The 17,749-nt window shown below is 52.1% G+C and overlaps 1 protein-coding gene across 1 annotated transcript in view; it reads right to left on the bottom strand.

Moving 5' to 3' along the window:
- The window catches only part of ABCA13 (ATP binding cassette subfamily A member 13), a 402,236-nt gene that overhangs the window by 202,414 nt on the left and 182,073 nt on the right, over positions 1-17,749 (bottom strand). The window contains exons 36-39 of the mRNA XM_045494253.1: positions 9,787-9,924; positions 8,383-8,560; positions 6,533-6,751; positions 1,263-1,459 (exon numbers count right to left, since the gene is read on the bottom strand). Coding sequence (XP_045350209.1) covers positions 1,263-1,459; positions 6,533-6,751; positions 8,383-8,560; positions 9,787-9,924 — 732 coding nt within the window. The remainder of the gene's footprint in view (positions 1-1,262; positions 1,460-6,532; positions 6,752-8,382; positions 8,561-9,786; positions 9,925-17,749) is intronic.

Below are 17,749 nucleotides of genomic sequence, written 5' to 3'. Positions count from 1 at the left end.
TCCTGAGGAGACACGTGATGGCCTGGGTCCTCTGGGCACGGCCCTCTGAGTGCTAAGAATACAGGGCTTCTTTCTGGTTCCTTCTCTGTGTCTTTCCTTTTTTTTTTTTTAATTGATTTATTTATTTTGAGAGAGAACACAAGCGAGTGGGGGAAGGGCAGAGAGAGAGAGAGACGCAGAATCCCAAGCAGGCTCCAGGCCCCGAGCCATCAGCACAGAGCCTGACACGGGGCTCGAACCCACGAACCGTGAGATCATGACCCAAGCCGAAGTCAGACGCTTCAGCACCTGAGCCCCCCCAGGTGCCCCCGCTTTGTGTATTTCTTAAGCAGCAAATCCTAATCTCCCCCAGGGAGGAGAAGGCTCAGGTCAAGTCAGGTCTTGTACTCAAAAGGGAAGAGAGAAAAGCAAAGCAGAGTTTCTCCAGACTCCATAGTCACAAGCTAAGTCACCCTGTTCCCCCTGCTTCCTTCCCGACTGGGGTGTTTCTGTGTGAAACACCGGGGCAATGCTCCAAGGCTGTCAGGATCACAGAAGGAGTCCCAAGTGGGGAGTGAGTATCTGCCCATCCCACGCCCTAAACTGGAAACCCAGGACAAAACAGGTGATACAGGGACCCCTCAGCCCGGAGTCCCCAGCCACCCGGGCTCCCCGAGCCCCTTCTATAGCTGTGAGCAAACCCCATGCCCATCTCTGCATACCCCGGTTTCCTCACCCGAGGAAAGGAGGGCTCATCCTACGTCACAGCAAGGACACCTGCTCTAATCACCTAGGATTCCACGATGGCACACAATTCAGAGGAGCTCAATTTTCTTTTTAGAGAGAGAGAGAGAGACAGAGCAGGTGGGGGAGGAGAGGGACAGAGACAGAATCCCAGGCAGGCTCTACGCCCAGTGCAGACCCCATCCCACAACCTGGGATCATGACTTGAGCCAAAATCAAGAGTTGGTCGTTCAACCGACGGAGCCCCCCGGGCGCCCCGAGAGGAGTACAGTCTTCATTGAAATCACATACAGCCTGCATTGATAACCCCATTGTGAAGTCAGTTGGGAAGATGGGACTCAAAGGAAGTGATCCCAGGCACTACAGAGACGCCGTATCACAGACAGATCTCTGTCGGCTCTCGTGACAGCTGCTTCTTCTGGCAAAGGTCATGTTTCCCCTGGGGGGGGGGACGACCCGGCCCCTCACAGAAGAAGGCCTTCCTTGCTCTGCCCGCGCCACAGCGTCCCTGGAAGACAGCGCCACGGCCCCGTTCCTACCTTCTCGGTACTTGAGGAGAATGTCCCAGATGCTGCGGCGGGAGCAGGGGTCCACCCCGCTGGTCGGCTCGTCCAGAACCACGGTCCCCGACGCACCGATGAAGGCGATGCCGATGGCCAGCTTCCTCTTCATGCCTCCAGAGAGCACGCGGGTCTGTTTGTGCCGATGCAGCGTTAACTCCACGTCCCGCAGGGTTCTGAAACAAGAGCAGAGCCCTCACTCTTCCCCCTCGACACCTCGCTGCTCCACGTCGCAGGTCCACTGCGGACGGCACCCCACAAACGAGGACGAGCAAGGAGGAGGCCTGGAAGCGTCGTGCGCTCCAGAGTCCGGACGCGGAGGCACCGGCCTTCCTGAGGCTCCGGGGAAATCACGCCCGACGGGCCCCGTGCGAGGCCTGCCCAGCAGGGGTCCACCAAGTACCGTCTTCAGGAGATACTTGTCTCCTCTCCGGACAAGGTATCTCTCTTCATGTCACCGTGCCCTCTGCCGAGGGGACGGCATTTCCACCAGAGTGTGCACTGCTGGGGTCAGAAGGAGCAAAGCGGAGGTCCCGCTCCACCATGCACCACAGGGGGGTCCGGGGAAGGCATCTGGGTCGGGGCCCCCCGGCCCCACGTCAGTATCCACCTGCCTTCCTGACTCAGGAGTCGGGAAGTTCCCGTGCAATGCCACAAGCTAAGTATGAACTGTCAGAGTCCATTCGTGTGAGGGTCAGCCATCAATGCCCTCCCGCGGGGCTCTGGATCCCAGACGCCCGGAGCCCGGAATGCCTCCCCCTGCGAAGTTTCACCTCCTTCTGCGGTCTCCTCTTTCCCCCTCCGCCGTGGCACCCTATTAACTCGGCAGACAGTCACCCCCTCCTCACCTTCTTCCATCGTGTTCTTTCTTCCCCAAGCCTGGCCCCCAGCCCAAGGATTCCCTGCCTGCTAAGCTGCGAGCATCCTTCCCACTCCCGGCTCGCCAGCACGCAGTCAGACAGGAGTCTGGATGCCAGAGGAATCATAAAAGTTCCACACAGTTTAGCATGAACCATCCGGTTCTAGAAAGTTCCAGAAGCCTAAGCAAAGACACCAAGAACCTGCTTGTCAGATCCTTAAGTAAATGTGTCCTGTCTGTGTCATTATTTACAACCTTTCCATTCTGGCCTGGAAAGAGCTCACGTAGCTCCCCAGGGCGGGATACAGAGCATTTTCTGCAGATAACAATCTTGACCGTCTGTCACCAATTAGACGTGGCCCACTGACACGGCCCCACCTGGGTGATTCCAATACAGCTGTTAAACCCAACTCAGGCATGTTGACCGGAGATCAATCAGCTCAGAAAACAAATAGAAAGATGCCAGGTGTCCCCAAGCAGGTCTCCTCAAGAACGTCGTGACATTGAACCTCAAACCCCTCCATCACCTTGACCTGAACCTGATTCCACCCACTCACAGCCAGCTGCACCCAGGGCCTTGTCGTTCCAGAAACCACAGTCCTCCAGAGGTCGATGCCCCGCATCCCCCTCTGTCCACCACATCCCTTTTCCCAGCTAGTCCCGGCCTCTGGCAGTCACTCAACCCCAAAGGCTTAGCTGCCCACTGTCCCCCACTCACACAGGGCCCTCCCTGCCTCCAAGAGTGATGTCCTTTGGAACGATTGGGTGGCTCCGTCAGTTGAGGGTCCGACTCTTGATCTCAGCTCAGGTCATAATTCCAGGTTCGTGGGTTCCAGCCCTGTCAGGCTTTGCATTAACAGTGTGGAGTCTGCTTGGGATTTTTCCTCCGTCTCTCTCTCTCTCTCTCTCTCTCTCTCTCTCTCTGCCGCTCTCCCCTCCACCACCTGCCCTCAAATAAATAAACTCCTGTCGAGGTCACCAACGACCTCCACACCCGAAATCCACAGATCGCCCCTCAGCCTTCGTTGGACCTGACCCTCAATAGCATCTGATGCACTTGACCAAGCCCCTCCTTAGCGGACTTGTCTTCCCCTTCCCGACCGGTCTCTCCGTCCCGCCCCCTGGGTGGTCCTGCTCGCCTGTCCATTGTCTCCACACTGTGTCCACTGCCACCTGCCCAGCGCCCAGTCCTTTGTCCTCCCTTATCTACCTGCACACAAGACCTTGACGACCTCACCACCCTCAAACACCTGGGGCCCCACGGTGTGTGCCAGAACTCCAAGAGCCCCATAGCGACATCTCCCTGACTGACGTCCTGATCAAGTTCCTCTTCTGACTTCTTGATGTCAAATCAAGGGCAAATCAAGGGCAAAACAGTAGAGACCTGACATCCTGACAGATACGCACTCGGAGGATTCTCCCAGGGATCCCGTCTCCCTTGACTCACATCCTAACAATCCTGTGCGTCAAGGGAATCGGGTGGTGCCGCCGGACCCAGTTCGGGGTGTGCTGGCTCTAAACCCCGTGTCTTCAGTTTCTGCTCCCTCTAATCAGGAGCTGCTAAAACGTGATCTCACACAGATGGCTTTTGTACAAATCGGCCTGGTTTCTAGGTAACACGTTGCAAACAGATAACTGTTAAGGTCGACTACGTCCAAAAAAAAAAAAAAGACGAAGTCCAAGTAGCACTTGATTTAAACCCGATCATAATCGCAGAGTTTGCCGTGACACGGAGCACGTGCCATTTTTTAAAATTAGAATAGGTGGTGACCTGGGCCTTTTTTTTTTAAATCTAGGTCGTACGGACCCAATCGGCCGTTCACAGCCATCCCTCGCGAAGTGCCCGCTCAAATTCAAGACAGGCTTGCAGTGCACAAAACACACGCTCTCCCCGCGCGTCCGAGCCTCCACAGTCACGAGCACGGTTCTTGCTATTACGGGCCTCTCCGGAGCATGCCGTGAGAGGTCAACGAGGCCCCCGCAGAGGAGAATGTCCTCAGAGGCCCACGTAAGCTGCCCACAGCGTGACCGTGGACAGACGAGGAACGGAAGAAACCACCGTGAACATGCAGTGTGGTGCACCACGTGATTTTATGGGCTGATGTCCCCTGAGGCTCCTTCCACCGGGTTCAGACTCCACCTGCCGCAGAGCCTTAATACGGCCATCAGAACAGGAGTGTGTCTCCAGAGGGATGTGATGCGTCCACGCCCCCTGGTCCCTAAACACGGCCACCTCTGTGGGGTTGACATCAGCCCAGAAGCGGACCCTTCCAGGTGTGGGAAAGTGGGGGCCCAAGGTGGCAGAGAACCAGCTCAGAGTCTTTGTCCAACACGGTTTTCCACGGGGCGTTCGAGGTAACCACGGTACGGATTCTACCTCCTGCTCTACGTCAGATCCTGAGCCCCGAGAATTCCTCCCTCCACCATGTTCTGGTTCATGGTCTGGTTCATGGTCTTGTTTTGTTGTGTGTCTTCTCACTGACAAGACAAGGTCTCTGACCCTGGCTCACTTTACCTCTCTAGGATTCCCGTGTGTGCTGCTAGACCCATCTTAGCCTGAAGACGGATTGTTCAGGCAAGATCCCTTCAGGACTGACGGCCCAGACGTGGGCTCCATGGTGACCCAGGCTGCGTCAGTCCAGATGCTCCCACGTGCTGTCGGGGTGCTGGCCCACCCACCGGCCTGACCACCCACCAGCCTGCCTGCCCACCTACCTGGTGCCCCCTCACCTGGCTGCCTGCCCACTCCCCCACCTGACTCCCGTGCACCTGCCAGACCACCCAACCTGCCTGCCGCCCGCCCTCCATGGCCCTGAGAGCGCATATTTAAGCCCCTGTCCCCTGCATGCACTGCCTGAGCATCCCCTCAGACTCCTGGGATCTCCTAATGGGCGTCTGAAATGCAACACTAGAAATGTGCCCGCGAACCCCCTTTCTCCCCTCAGCAAATGTCCGCTTCCCACAGATCTGCACCCCAGACTGCGGCACGGCAACCGGCCCAAGGGACAGGCAGCACAGCCCTGCTGCAGCCAAGCCCCAGGCCATGTTCTGGTTTCCCCAGCCCGGAAGCTGAGCCCCGTCCCCGTCTCCGGGAGACACTCTGTAGCAAGCTGCCCGCAGGTGGCCGCGGCAGTGCCCGGCACAGAAGGTGTTAAACGCAGTGCCACAGGGGCTCTGGTGTCAGACACGTCCCGCCCCTCCAACTCACCCCTGTAAGATGCACTCATGACTTTACCTCCTTCCCAAGTCGGCCCTCTCCTTTTCCAGGAACAACTCCACATTCCACCTGCCTGAGCAGAGGCCGGAACTGCTGGGGACATCCCCCCCCACCTCACGCCGCGTCTGGTGAGAGCCCCTCCTGCCAGCTCAGCACCCGTGACCTCTTCTGGCCTCACTTGCTCTCAGAGCAGGAGCCCCGACTCGCCTCCTGAACTAGGCCACCCGGCCCAGTCCAGCTCCTGATTTCAGCTCAGCTCCCGATCTTGCGGTTTGTGAGATTGAGCCCCTGGCAGCACAGAACCTGCTTGGGATCCTCTCCCCACTCTCTCTGCCCCATCCCCCACCCTCTCTCGCTCTGTCTCTCGAAATAAATAAACTTTACCGTCCACCCGGCTGCTGTCCGTGACTCAGGCTGCTGTCCCCGCTCCCACCTGTCCTTCCGAGCTCATCCCCGAGACACCGCTTTGATCTCCCACCAGGGACCTCTGGTTCCTCCCTCTTTCCTCTGGTCCAGGGAGATCGGAAATGCATTCAGCCATCCACCGGACTCCTCCCTCCCCACCCTGGACATCCCGCTGGTCCACACAGTCTGCTCCTTCCGACATTGAACAGTCTTCAGTTCTGGGACTTCTTCTCTCCCCCTTGACTCGCTCTGCCGCCCCTCAGGCTGCCACGGTCCCCCGCTCAAAGCGGCCTCTGTCCCCGGCCTTCCCCAGGGCTGTGCTCTCTGCCCTGGGGCCGCAGGACAAGTCTACCAGAGCGGCAGCTGCTGGCCCTCCCCTGCCCATGTGCACCTGCTTGTGTGAAGAAGTCTGACCCCCTTTAGCAGGACCAGCTGGGCCCCAGGAGCTAGTTCTCGGCCCATCCCCCATTCTTTCACTTCAGGACACACACCCGGCCCCGTGCTCCAGACACAAACCTTCCACACGCAGCCTCGGCCACACGTTCCCACGTGGGCTCACCCATCTAGACCCCAAGGACAGGCCAAGTCAAGTTCAGAGTCCTCCCTGAGAAGCCTTCTCTGGAATTTCCAGTGCTGGCGGCTGTGTCCTAACTCCACAGTTAAAGACAATTTGCTAGCTCTCCTCTTCTCATAAGTAAAGACACCAAAGGTACTTTTAAAGCACCTCTTTGTACACCCGTCACTACCAAAGACACGGCAGGCACTAACCTGTTGACCTGTTGGCACAGCTCCTTCCGGGTCCACTGCGGTGCCTTGATGGAAGCAAAGAGGACCAGGTGCTCCAGGACGGTGAGGTTGTCAAACAGGACGTCCCGCTGAGGACACACCCCGAGCTCCCTTCTGATGGCAGACAAGTCTGTCTGCAGGTTCCTGCCGTTGACGGTGATGGTTCCGGAAGTGGGCGGGTGGAGCCCCGTCAGCATGGATCTGCCGGAGACAACAAATCAGCAGAGGACCCAGGAGCCCGCTGTTCCCGATGCCAGCAACACAGAGGGATGCAGGGCAACCGTCCAAGGACCCGCTTTTACACGGTGACAAGCCGGAAGGAGCTTAGCAGGATGGGTGGCTTAATCTCGGAGCCGTGGACTTATGATGATGTTTATACTCCCCTAAACCTGCTGATCATAGACATTCTAGTGGCATGGGAGCTTAAGACAGTAAAATCCGACTTTGTTTTACAGACACGGAAACCAAGGAAGGAGATGGCGTGTTTCCTTAAGTCCTCGTGAGTAGAGACACAAGCCTAGTGGAACGCAAGCTTGGACGTGCAACTCCGTGGCCAGGAGCTCCTGGCTTCTCTCAGGTGCATTGTCCACGTCAAATCAGGAAGTTCGCCTGCGTGGCCTCCTCGAAGGGAGCCCGAGGACTGCCTGGCTCTGCTGCTTTATCTCAGAAAGTGTATTATTTAGGTTTTAGACTATTTCCACATCTCTGAGAAATTATATAGGGGCGCCAGGGTGGCTCAGTCGGTTAAGCGTCTGACCCTTAAGCTCGGCTCAGGTCATCATCTCACGGTGAGTTCAAGCCCCACATCGGGCTCTGCACTGATGGTGCGGAGCCTGTCTGGGATTCTCTCTCTCTCTCTCTCTCTCTCTCTCTCTCTCTCATCTGTTCCTCCCCATACACGTGCTTTCTGTCTGTCTCTCAAAATATATAAATAAACTTAAAAGAAAGAAAAAAGTGTACTCCAAAGCTGGCTTTCTGACTCATTCTCTGCAGAATGCCTACTTTTCCAGTCTGAAAACCCTACAAGAACGCTCAGTGGGCTCTCCGGCTCTATTTCACAATCCAAGCCAAGAGGAAAACTTTTCTTTGTTTCTCTATTTTTAATTGAAATTTCTGAAGCTTTCTACATGTTACTTTGCCACGTTTCTTAGGAAGTTCAAAGCAAATAATACTTTTCACGTTTAACTAAGTGCACGTTAGTTGTACGAAAACAGAACCGAGAGAAATGTCCTTATTCCTGGGACAAGTTTGACCGTGTTGGGGCTTTTCCCAGGACGAGACCCTTTTCTGCAGGCAGCTCAGGGCTGCTGTGTGAGCCCCACACTTTTGAGTTCGTTTTTCCTCTGGGATTCCACAATTTGATTCTTTAATCAAACCTGGAGCCATTGGACCCCAAACCAAACACCAAGCCTTCACAAAAAAAGCCCAAGCACACAAAAAGCAGAACATGAAAAAAGAAATACTCAGCTGGTTAAAACATTTGCAGACTTCGTCCCAAGTTTCATCTTCCCATAGATACATGAACAAACTTAAGCGTAGCGATAAGATGGGAAGCGTAGTAGGACTCTCAAAGACTAAAGTAAAACCACGATGTGTTATGTGTAGGGGATAAAAGACTTCGGGGTCTTTTTAGGGGTAAAGGGGTAAAGCCCCGTCTGCCCCCAGCTGAGGGCGGCTGCTGCGCACTCCCCACTAGCTGTCTGTCCCAGAGCACACAGCGACTCCGTCTCAAAACCAAAAGGAAGAAAAGAAACCTAAGCTTCCTGTCTCACAGGTAAACTGACATTTTTTAGAATCAAACCCGCATTTGACGAGGGTGAAAGGACACGCACATGACTGTGGTTTTCCCGGCACCGTTGGTCCCCAGCAGGGCAGTGATCTGGCCTCTGTGGAAGGTGAGGGTCAGGTCTCGGACGGCCGCCTTGTGGCACTCATATTCCTTGGTCACAGACAGCAGGGCGACGCCCGGGGGACCTCCTGGCTTTCCCTCCCCGATCTGCAGCGAGGACCCTGAGGAGAAGAGGCAGATTCAGCCTGGAGGACTCCCAGTGGTGCTCACGCTTACGAATTCAGTCATCTGCCGTGGATTCGAATTAGAGCTCCGTGGAACACGCACAACTCAAACACCCTTCCTTACCAAAAGCAAGAGACAAGTTACATAATGGCCTCAATTAAATGGCGTGGCTGATGACAGACTTTTGTGCCCTTCTGTTATGCATCTCGTAAGAGGAGAAAAAGGAACATGCACACACGCAATTTGTACGTATGCAGAGGGAAAATCACAGGCAGGTTACGCACCAAAGTGCCCATGAGTGATAGTCTGTTGTGGTGTGGTATGTTCCGAATGTCCTCAAAGATTCCTATTTGACTTGTGTAGTCAGAAAAATAAAAAAAAGAAAAACGGTTATGGGGGCACCTGGGTGGCTTACTGGATTAAGTGTCCAACTTTGGCTCAGGTCATGATCTCATGGATCAAGGGTTCGAGCCCTGCGTCGGGCTCTGTGCTGACAGCTCAGAGCCTGGAGCCTGCTTCGGATTCTGTGTCTCCCTCTCTCTCTGCCCCTCCCCTGCTTGCGCTCTGTCTCTCTCTCTCACTCAAAAATAAACATTAAAAATCTAAAAACAAAAAAAAGAAAAGAAAAAATGTTACCTTACAACGTTGACTTGTGGTATAAAACTATCATGATGGGAGCCTGTATATCTGTAAATTGCCCCTGAAGTCATGCTTCTGTGGAAGGGGCATAAGGGAAGCCCAGATGGACGGGGGTCCTGCCCTCACCACTGGGAAGCACGCTCTTTGCCTTGACAGGGCAGTGATGGTCCTCCTCTCAGTCATGACGAATAAGCTAGCGTGTGTGAAACACTCTGCAATTTCTACAGCACACTACACCTGACGGCTGACCACCTCTCCTTTTATTTCTCACACAAATTCATGTTAGAGCAGAAGCTTCGTCCTGCAGACAGAGAACGCACGCACAGACGCACCCAGCCCACAGCGGGGCTACAGACAACAGGTGCATCGACACTCCAGGGTTCTGGCCCCCAACGCAAACATCAGCAGGGGATCCTTTCTTAAGACATTGCCCCAAGCTGTGTTTCTGAGCCCGAGACCGACCCCCGAAAGCGGGCAGCTGAGGAAGGCACATCAAGTTCCAGAGACTCGACCAGGAGGAAAAACAGAAACAAAACAGACCGGAAGGGAAGACACGCATCTAATAAGGCTACTCTTTACAAACCTTTATCGTCAAAGTTCTCGCTGGAGAAGGACAGGTTAGAACTGGGAGCATGTGGTCTCTTTGCCACGAAACCACCCAAGTTCCTCCAGTACGACGCGGTAAAGGGAAAATACCACGGTTTCCTTAATCCAAAAGTTCCTAAAAAAACAAGACACAATTAAAACCAGTTTTTTCTCCTTGGAAGATTCTGTAAGAGAATGGCTTAGCCAATTATTATAAAATGTTGTTCCACGTTAACGTGTTGAAGGCACACCCCATACAGGACCCGATGACAACCGGGGGCATGGGTATTAGCCATGAGGGGAGCCCAGACTCTCCAGCCTGACCCACGGCCGGCGGCTGGGCCCCCTCACAGCCACCTCCCTCAAGAGGCCTTCTGAGCGTTCAGTGAACAGACAGGTATTTATTAAAGATAAAAGTAGCGACACACAACTGCTAAATATTCCCCAGAGTAAGCCTCACCCCAGCCTGCCATCCTTCCGTCTGTCACTCCTCTGTCCTCTGCATGGTTACCGGACATGGACTAATACCATGAAGGCATTAACCCACTAAGACATCCACAAAGAATACACGCTGCTAACATTTCCATAGGAAACATCGGCATTCTTCAGACGTATGCTCCAAATTCACTGCAGCCCACTTAATAGCCACTCTGCCCCCATGACACGTGGATTTAATTACTAATGCCTCTCAATTTTCCTTAATGCACCCATTCCAGCCTAAGTTTGGTTGAGTGCTGGGAATCCGACAAGTCACTTAAGAGATAAAAGGCCTACTCGGACAATCTTGCACTTTGACCCTCCGGCCAAGGGCGGATGCGTGACCATCACCCTGCCTAACCCAAGGATTCAAAGACACGTCGCAAAGGAGGATCGGAAAAGTGAAGGAAGGTGGGGAGCTGGTCATCTGACCTAACAGCCACCATCTCTTATGGGTTGAGCTGTGTGCCCCAAACTTCGCGTTGAAATCCTAACCCCCAGTAACTCAGAACAGGGCTGTATTTGGAGGAAGGCTTTCAAGAGATAATTTGGATTCAGTGAGGTCATGGGGTGTCCCTACAGGCAGGGATCGGAGCACGGACAGGGAGTGAGGGCAGATCAACAGGACACGGGAAGGAGAGGGGGCCTCAGGAGGAGCCAGCCCTCCCCACACCTGGATCATGGGCCTCAGCCCGCGTCCGCCCTAGAAAACAGATACAGGCCGGATGCTCCCCAAGACCCCAGCGAACTAGTAACTACCCCTAACCAGCAGGCGGACGAGCGGCTCACGGATAATTGCGTCCTGTTGCCCAGGCTCTCCCTTCTGCCACTGGCCAGGGTCTCCACCTGTATTCATTCACATGGTCCTGCGACCACCCGACATGGGGGGTGCTATTATCACCCCTCCTTCCCCCGAGGGACAGGGGCCCAGCAAGACTTGTCGGAGGACACAAGCTGCTGAGCTGCGGCGGCCCCGCGGTACGCGCCTCTCTGAACACGGGCCAGAAGCAAGAGCATGTTGCCCTGGACGCAAACAGGTCTGGAGACACGACTCACCTCCTGCACACCCCAGTGTCTTCAGCTGCCTTAATGGGAATACAGGGGCCCCATGCACATGCACAAACGAGGAGTTTGCAGAAATAAAAAGAGCTAAGGAGCCGGCAGATGACAACCCCACCAAACCCCCCACCAAGAGGTGGTCTTCTGCTGAGCGACCTCGCTCCGGTGACCATGGGTCACTGCCCTTGACAGCGTGAGTGGGCGCCACCTGCTGGAAGGGCAACAGAACAGAGAATAAAACACCTTGGGGCGTCCGAGTCCGCATTAGCAGGGGTAAAGGGGCGCCTAGACGCACAGACACGAGTTTCAAGGACACCGAACGGTCCCCACGAGGTTCAGCGACACCTGATCTTGGGTCCAGGCTGCAGAGACAGGAAGGATGGGAGACACCGCAGGGGCCTTTTGGAGTTAGAAACTACCAGGTCAGAAAATAGAGATGAGAAACAAATTGGATATTAATGGTTGATTTGCTAATTAAACCATCCCAGCTCTAATCTGTTTGCACTTTTAAAGTCCTGCTAATGAATCTATTAATGTAAATGGATGGGGGAAGGCCACGCGGCTCCGAAGCGGTCCCCTGCACTCCCCCTTGGCGTGCAGATGCAAATGTGTCTTATGTCACGTGCACACTAAGAGCACGAGCACCCTGCTCGCATCACCATATGGAATCGGGCACATTAATCAATGCAAAGGCCCTGTGTATCCACAGAGCTTGTCCCCTGCAGGGGAGCTGCCTGCTGGCTGGCACAGGCCAGGAAACTCATTAGCATTGCCCCCCAAAACTGACAGTGATAAAAGCAGAAGTCAATGAAAGTAGACAGATCGAGGAAATCAAATTTCACTGGAGGCACATAAAGAAGGGTTTACGGAAAGCAGAGTCTTTGGGAGGACCAGATGTCCGCCGGGGAACACGTGCACAGGCGCAGAGACCTGCCGGTGACCTCGAACCCAGATCCTTACAGAGGCTCCCGCTCAGACACCAGGGTGAGGGATGCTGGGGTCCGCACCTGCCCCCTCACTCCACGAAGAAGACAGGCAGAAGAAGGTGGAGACACGCCTCACCCTCCCCTGTCCAGGGGGTCCTCCCTACCCACCGGGGACTTTCCAACTGTGCATCTCAACACAGGACATTCGCAGAGGCATTCTAGAAACATGGGAAGGGGTAGGCTGGGTTGGCCCACTGCACGGGTGTTGGAAACGGTAGGTCGTTATCATTATTCAGGCCCGGGATGGCCAACGGATCAGGAGACAGGTGCCCTGTAAAGATAGTTTGCTGCTCAGTGCCCAGGAGCAGGGAGCCCACGGTGCTACACAGGGCCACGCGGGGAAGCACCAGGGTCACTCGGAAGACAGAGGGGGAGGGGAGATGCGAACACGCGAGGCAGGGCAGCAGGCTGAGGTTGGGTATTTGAATAATTTCAACAGGCTCTGGAGCACAGAGGCCGCCCCCGAGCTGCTTGGTCCCCCGCCCAGGGGTGATGACGGCCCGGGATAGGATGGCGTACAGAGGAGGGGGTAGCTCCAGATGCTGGTTTGCCTATGAAAAGTGAGCTCATGAGCAAGTCCTCTACTGTCTCTTGGATTCGGCTCACCCTTGGGGAGACAGCTCCTCCAGGGTCAGTGAGGCCCCATGATGTTAGAGCATCAGATATGCAGAAAACAAAACAACATGGTTAATAAATGGGGGTGGCACTGATGGCCTTTAGTGGGCAGGCAACCGGGCTGGTGAGGGTCCTACAAAGGGCAGAATGACCCAGCCCAACAAAGAATTGCCCTTGACCTGCATTCTGGGAGGCTCGTCCCAGTATAGCCAGTGGAGCCTAGGACAACTTTCTGTGCAGTTTTAACACACACTGAGTTTTCCAGGAATGCAAACACCTTGCAAACCACTGAAAGATCACTGTCTGATGCAGAAGTGTTCAGCATTTCAGAAACCCCCCCCCAACCACGTGATGCCAGCTCAACGTTTCCAAAAACTCGACATGGCGTGGCTGTAAGGGTTCACAGAGCTCTTACCACGCAAATTCGGGACGAAAGATTGGAGACTGCTTTTCCCAAATGTAGAACCAAATATTTTCAAATTAGCAGGGTTTTGTGAAATGCACTACATTTTATTAATAAAAGGTTTTTTTTTAAGTATGTCATGTTAATGGGGCGCCTGGGTGGCTCAGTCAGTTAAGCGTCCAACTTCAGCTCAGGTCATGATCTCGTGGTTCCTGGGTTCAGACCCTGCATCGGGCTCTGTGCTGACAGCTCAGAGTCTGGAGCCTGCTTCGGATTTTGTGTCTCCCTCTCTCTGTTCCTCCCCCTCTCGCGCTCTGTCTCTCTCTCTCTCTCTCAAAAATACACGTTAAAAACTTTTTTTCATGGGCAAGAGACACAGACATTTCTCCAAAGAAATGAGGATAGTCAACAGACACATGAAAAGATGCTCACCATCACTTAAGCAGAGATGCAAACCAAAACCACAATGAGGTATTAACACACAGCAGTCAGAATGGCTAATATGAAAAAGACAAGAAATAAAAAGTGTTGGTGAGGATGTGGGAAAAAAGACAACCCTCCTGAACTGTTGGTGGGAATGTAAACTGATACAGCCACTGTGGAAAACACCATAAGAGTGCTTCAAAACGCTAGAAATAGAATTACCACATGATCCATTAATTCCACTACTGGTTATTTACCCAGAAGAATAGGAAAACGCCAACTTGAAAACATACACGCACTAGTATGATTATAGCAGCATTATTTTTTTATTAAAATTTTTTAATGTTTATTTTTGAGAGAGACAGAGAAAGAGAAATAGAGCACAAGTGGGAGAGGGGCAGAGAGAGGGAGAGACACAGAATCCAAAGCAGGATCCAGCTTGAGCCATCAGCACAGAGCCCGACGCAGGGCTCAAACTCATGAACCATGAGATCATGACCTGAACCGAAGTCCGATGCTTAACTGACTGAGCCCCCGGGGCACCCTACAACATTACTTACATACAATAGCCAAATTATGGACACAGCTCAAGTGTCCATCAACTGATGAATGGATAAAGAATATGTGGTATTGGCACACAATGGAATATTACTCAGCCATGAAAAGAATGACGCCCTGCCATCTGCAAAGACCTGGATACAACTAGGGTATACGATGCTGAGTGAAATAAAGCCAGTCAGAGATAGATAAATACCAAATGATTTCACTCATAAGTGGAATAAAACAAACAAAAAAAAGGAGACAAATCAAAGCAACAGACTCTTACCTAGAGAGAACACACTGATGGTCAACAGAAGGGAGGCGGGTGGGGGAAGGGGAAACAGGTGATGGGCTTGAAAGATGCACTTATCCTGGTGAGCTCCGGTGATGTGCATACGTGCTGAGTCACCATACCGTCTACCGGAAACTACTATCGCACTGTGTGTTAACTATACTGGAATGAAAACTTTGCAAAGATTTTAACTGAATATGGTTCTATTTTATCCCTTATTTCATAGTTTGGTACACAGCAGCCAATGATCTCCCATATCCCACATCCACGTATATTCCTATAAAACACAACACCACAAGTGTGTGACTAGTTCACAGGAGTCCGTGTTATCAATGTGAATTTGATTCGTAATCAATCCACTATCTTAGGCAGAAATGTAGGTTAGCCAGAATTTTGCTTTCAAAGATACTGCGCCAGAAGCATCTATGTGCACGTCTGTTTTGAATTGATCTGGCCGTTCCTTTAAATCTCTGTGGCAAAGAGAATAAACACTTTTTGTAAAGAGTTTAAGCAAACTCTGCACGCAACGTGGGGCTCGAACTCACGACCCCGAGGTCCTGAGTCGCATAATTAAATTATTTCGGTTTCCCATAAACTAAACACCTACACAGAAAAATCAAGGCCCTAATCCTCCCCAAGTCATTACAGTTTTCATCAGTCACAGAAGAAGAAAACAGTCTTCTATGTCTATGCAATACTATGCTCTGTCCAACATTAAACTATTTTATGTTTATCAAATATAAACTTTATATAATGGTCTGTTCAAGTTGTTTCCTTGAACACATCATTTGTCTTCCTAAAATCTGACTTGAGAATTTTAACATTTTCCTTCATGTATTCATTAGTTTTTATAAACTTGTAAAGTATCCTTTCATTTTATTTCTGTGGATGTTTTAAAATGCTGATTCCCATTCTTATAATGGAAACTTGATTTTTTAGTATATCTGTCTCTGGCATTATGGTTAGAAAGGCCTTTGCTGTCTTTAAAATCATACTTCTTTTTGTTTTTTCACTTTTTTAATGTTTTAATACTTTTGAGAGAGAGAAAGAGTATGAGCAGGGGAAGGACAGAAAGAGAGGGACACACCGAATCAGTAGCAGGCTCCAGGTTCTGAGCTGTCAGCACAGAGCCCGACGCAGGGCTCGAACCCATGAAACGTGAGATCATGACCTGAGCTGAAGTCAGACACTTAACTGACTGAGCCACCCAGGGGCCCCTAAAATCATACTTCTCCTAAAAAAAAAAAAAAAAAAACATACTTTTCTCATTTCCTCATTACTTTAATAATATTTACTTCTGATGAATTAATGAATGAATGAGTCTAACTTGTATCCTTTCTCATTGATTAAAAATGTGAACTTTAACACAAATCGAACTATTATTTACGGTGACTCGGTTTCCGAACTTTCTAATCTCTTCCATTGCTCTACTGTCATTACATGAGTCCTCCACCGTTTTATTGTTATTTTTTTAAGTGTATTTATTTATTTTGACAGAGAGAGAAAGAGAGAGAGAAGAAAGCATGTACATGAGTGTGAGGGAGGGAGGGGCAGAGAGGGAGAGACAGAATCCCCAGCAGGCTCCATGCTCAGCAGGGCTCAATCCCATGACTGTGAGATCATGACCTGAGCCAAAATCAAGACCCCGACGCCTAACCGACTGAGCCACCCAGGTGCCCCCGTACTCCACCATTTTAATCCTTGACAATTCACAGTGAGGGTCTATGTGATCATCGGCCACCAGTCCCCTTCATTGTTTTCAACGACTTTCGACCACTGTCATTAATTTACATTTCTAGCTATCCCAGAGAAACACTTCAACAATTAAAACCAAAAGCCTTTTTTAGTATTTTTATGTGAATGACTTATGTGGGTTTTATTGTATTACCACTACGGTTCATACTAAATGGTGTAGATTATATAAAGTCATACATTAACTTGGAGAAAGCCAACACGCTGAAAATGGTGAATCACCACATTAGAGAACTTGGCATCTCTTTCCATCTATTCAAATCTACTGTACGTTCGCCAAATCTTTTAAGTTCTTATTGGATATATACTCTCTTCGATGTTAGAGTCACATGGAGATATCTTGTCACGTTATACTCCGTATTTCCTGCCAACACACAGCCAAGCTACTGGTTTCTGTGGACGCGCACTTGTGATCAGTCATCTGATTGGTCACACCTTTCCGCTACGGATTCTTGTGTGTGACCCCCCCAACAGTGGTGGTCTGTCTCCTGGTTTTGTCATCTCTGTCTTGTTCTGGTTTGTCGCCTCCCCCTGGGGCTGGAACTGTCACCTCCATGTCCAATTCCCGCCCGGGACAAGCACCTGCAGGGGACGGTGAGCCACGGGCACTCTGGCCTGCCCTCTCTCCTGGTCCCCCATCGCCTCCCCGCCACACCTTCCGTCGGACCACGACATCCCGACGGCCCTGAGAAGATACGGCAACTATAAGAGAGCCTTCTGGCTCCCACCCACGGGCCCAAAGCCCGCACCTATTACAGACGTCCTCTGTGACCAAGAGGAACGTCCTCCGCGCACACCCAGGCACCTCTTCTCACCCTCACAGACGCCACCCCAGGCACCTCCCCGCCTCCTTGGGACTGGAGCACTGTCCCCAGCACACAGGCGTACAGCTTCACAACCATCCCAAATAATGACCACCACAATAATCATCAAACCCAAAGCCATTCTCCGTCTGCTTCCCCTGCCCGCTGCGGCTGCTGCCCCATTTCAGACTTGACTCGGCCACGCTCACAAAAGCTGCAGAAATGCACCAGAGCCCAGCCTCCCATCTGGGATCTCTCTCTGTCTGCCCCTCTGTCTCTCTCCGGAGGCTCGCCTTGCCTGCAGAAGTGAGCGGGGTCAGGGGGTCGCTGGCTGGAAATGCCTTAACTTTGATACAAGACAACGTTCCCACCAGGATCCCCATGCGTCAGGTCCTGAAGGAGGAGGGGGGGACTCAGATCCTTCTGGATTCCTGGCCAAATTTTACATTAATCTCTGCACTGCCCAGAGTAACCTGTCTTTGCTGGGGTTGAGGCTCCTCCAGGGACTCCAAGACTCCAGGTTATATCTAGATGTTTCTTTTCATTAACTTTGTACTTGATATGGTGAACCCCTTACTTTGCAAAACCTGATTTTCTTCTCCCTGGTTAAT

This window comes from Leopardus geoffroyi, chromosome A2 (genome assembly GCF_018350155.1).
Source record: "Leopardus geoffroyi isolate Oge1 chromosome A2, O.geoffroyi_Oge1_pat1.0, whole genome shotgun sequence".
Lineage (NCBI taxonomy): Eukaryota > Metazoa > Chordata > Mammalia > Carnivora > Felidae > Leopardus > Leopardus geoffroyi.
The sequence above is the reverse complement of the archived record's forward strand: the minus strand, read 5'-3'. Positions and strand labels throughout refer to the sequence as shown.